General features: G+C 64.7%; 1 protein-coding gene across 1 annotated transcript in view; it reads left to right on the top strand.

The window, feature by feature from the left end:
* tfr2 (transferrin receptor 2) overlaps positions 1 to 1,894 on the top strand; it is a 157,712-nt gene extending 155,818 nt beyond the window's left edge. Inside the window, 2 exon segments of the mRNA XM_085977382.1 lie at positions 1,519 to 1,788; positions 1,790 to 1,894. Coding sequence (XP_085833508.1) covers positions 1,519 to 1,788; positions 1,790 to 1,813 — 294 coding nt within the window. The 3' untranslated portion in view covers positions 1,814 to 1,894.
* Positions 1,895 to 2,554: the final 660 nt, after the last annotated feature.

The following is a 2,554-nucleotide window of genomic DNA, read 5'->3' as shown; positions in this document are numbered from 1 at the left end:
GGAGGGATGGGGGAAGGATGGAGGGATGGGGAAGGATGGAGGGATGGGGAAGGATGGAGGGATGGAGGAAGGATGGAGGGATGGGGGAAGGAATGGAGGGATGGGGGAAGGATGAAGGATGGAGGGATGGGGGAAGGATGGAGGGATGGGGGAAGGATGGAGGGATGGGGGAAGGATGGAGGGATGGAGGAAGGATGGAGGGATGGGGGAAGGATGGAGGAAGGATGGGGGAGGATGGAGGATGGAGGAAGGATGGAGGAAGGAGGGATGGGGAAGGATGGGAGGATGGAGGGATGGGGGAAGGAGGCAGGGATGGGGGAAGGATGGAGGGATGGGGGAAGGATGGAGGGATGGTGGGAAGGATGGAGGATGGGGAAGGATGGAGGGATGGAGGGGAAGGATGGAGGGATGGGGAAGGATGGAGGATGGGGAAGGATGGAGGGATGGGGAGGGATGGGAAGGGATGGAGGATGGGGATGGGGGAAGGATGGAGGGATGGGGGAAGGATGGAGGGATGGGGGAAGGATGGAGGGATGGGGAAGGATGGAGGGATGGGGGAAGGATGGGAGGGATGGGGGAAGGATGGAGGGATGGGGGAAGGATGGAGGGATGGGGGAAGGATGGAGGGATGGGGGAAGGATGAGGGATGGGGGAAGGATGGAGGGATGGATGGATGGGGAAGGGATGGAGGGATGGGGGAAGGATGGAGGGATGGGGGAAGGTGAGGATGGGAAGATGGGGAAGGATGGAGGGATGGGGGAAGGATGGAGGGATGGGGGAAGGGATGGAGGGATGGGGGAAGGATGGAGGGATGGGGGATGGATGGAGGATGGGGGATGGATGGGAAAGGGGAAGGATGGAGGGATGGGGAGGATGGAGGTGGGGGATGGAGGGGATGGGGGAAGGATGGAGGGATGGGGAAGGATGGAGGGATGGGGGATGGATGGAGGGATGGGGAAGGATGGAGGGATGGGATGAGGGATGGGGAAGGATGGGGGATGGGGAAGGATGGAGGGATGGGGGATGAGGATGGAGGGATGGGGGAAGGATGGAGGGATGGGGGATGGGAGGATGGAGGGATGGGGTAGGATGGAGGTGGGGGATGGTGGGGGATGGGGGATGGATGGAGGGATGGGGGAAGGATGGGGGATGGGGGAGGATGGAGGATGGGGATGGATGGTGGGATGGGGTGAGGAGGATGGGGATGGATGGGGGATGGGGAGGATGGAGGGATGGGGGAGGGATGGAGGGATGGGGGAAGGATGAGGGATGGGGGATGGATGGAGGGATGGGGAAGGTTGGGGGAGGATGGAGGGATGGGGAGGATGGGGATGGGGGTGGGGGAAGGATGGAGGGATGGGATGGGAGGGATGGGGGATGGTGGGGATGGGGTGTGTGGGATGGGGGAAGGATGGAGGGATGGGGGAAGGATGGAGGGATGGGGGAAGGATGGAGGGATGGGGGAAGGATGGGGGGGAAGGATGGAGGGATGGGGGAAGGATGGGAAAGGGGGAGGTGGTAAATTGGGGAACAGATGTCATTTTTGCTCCTGCCTGTTCCCAACAGGTGGAGTTCTACTTCCTGTCTCAGTACGTCTCGGCGACGGACTCGCCTTTCCGGCACATCCTGCACGGCCAGGGCGACCACACGCTGGATGCTCTCTACCAACACCTCCAGCTGCTGCGGGTCGACCCCTGCTGCTTCGACGAGCAGAGGTTCCGCAAGCAGCTGGCTCTGGTGACGTGGACCCTGCAGGGAGCGGCCAACGCGCTGAGCGGAGACGTGTGGGAGCATCGAGAACAACAGCTTCTAACGGCCCGGCACCGAGCGGGGTCCTTGTCACCGCGCCCTGAGCGGGAATTCCTTATTCCCCACCCAGCCTTCACACCGGGGGGGGGGGGTGTGGTCAGGGGGCAGGGGTCTCTCACTAAACCCGAGGGGGTCAGGGGTCGGGGTCAGGGGCAGACGGGTCAAATGGGCGCCTGCCGTCCTATCGCCTCAGCGCCACCGAGAGGTTGGCGCGATTTAACCAACTCCACCAGGGATTGCATCCCACCCAGGCCCCACCCGCCTCCTCCCTCCGTCCCCCCCCATCCATCCCGCCATATCTCCCCTCCATCCCGGCCCCTCTTCCTCCATTTCTCCCCTCCATCCCACCCCCTCTCCCTCCATCTTTCCCCCTCCATCCCACCCTCTCTCCCCTCCATCTCTCCCCTCCATCCCGCCCCGTCCCCTCCGTCCCGTCCCCTCCATCCCGCCCCCTCTCCCCTCCCTCCGTCCCTCCCATCCATCCCGCTCCTCCCTCCGTCCATCCCGCCCCTCCCTCCTTCTCTCCCCTCCGACCCCCCATTGCTCCCCTCTTCCCTCCCGCCCCTCTTCCCTCCCGCCCCCCCCCCCCCCTCCCCTCCCCTCCATCCCCCCTCCCTCCCCTAGCTCCTTCTCTCCCCTCCCTCCACCCCTCCTCTCCACCCCTCCCTCCGTCTCCCGCCAATCCCCTCCCTCTCCCACCCTCCCACCAATCCCCCTTCCCCTCCCTGCCCGTCCCCCCTCCCCG

The sequence above is a fragment of the Somniosus microcephalus genome, unplaced genomic scaffold (genome assembly GCF_052327205.1).
Source record: "Somniosus microcephalus isolate GS21.2 unplaced genomic scaffold, FLI_Smic_1.0 unresolved_chr4, whole genome shotgun sequence".
In the NCBI taxonomy this organism is placed as follows: domain Eukaryota; kingdom Metazoa; phylum Chordata; class Chondrichthyes; order Squaliformes; family Somniosidae; genus Somniosus; species Somniosus microcephalus.
The sequence above is the reverse complement of the archived record's forward strand: the minus strand, read 5'-3'. Positions and strand labels throughout refer to the sequence as shown.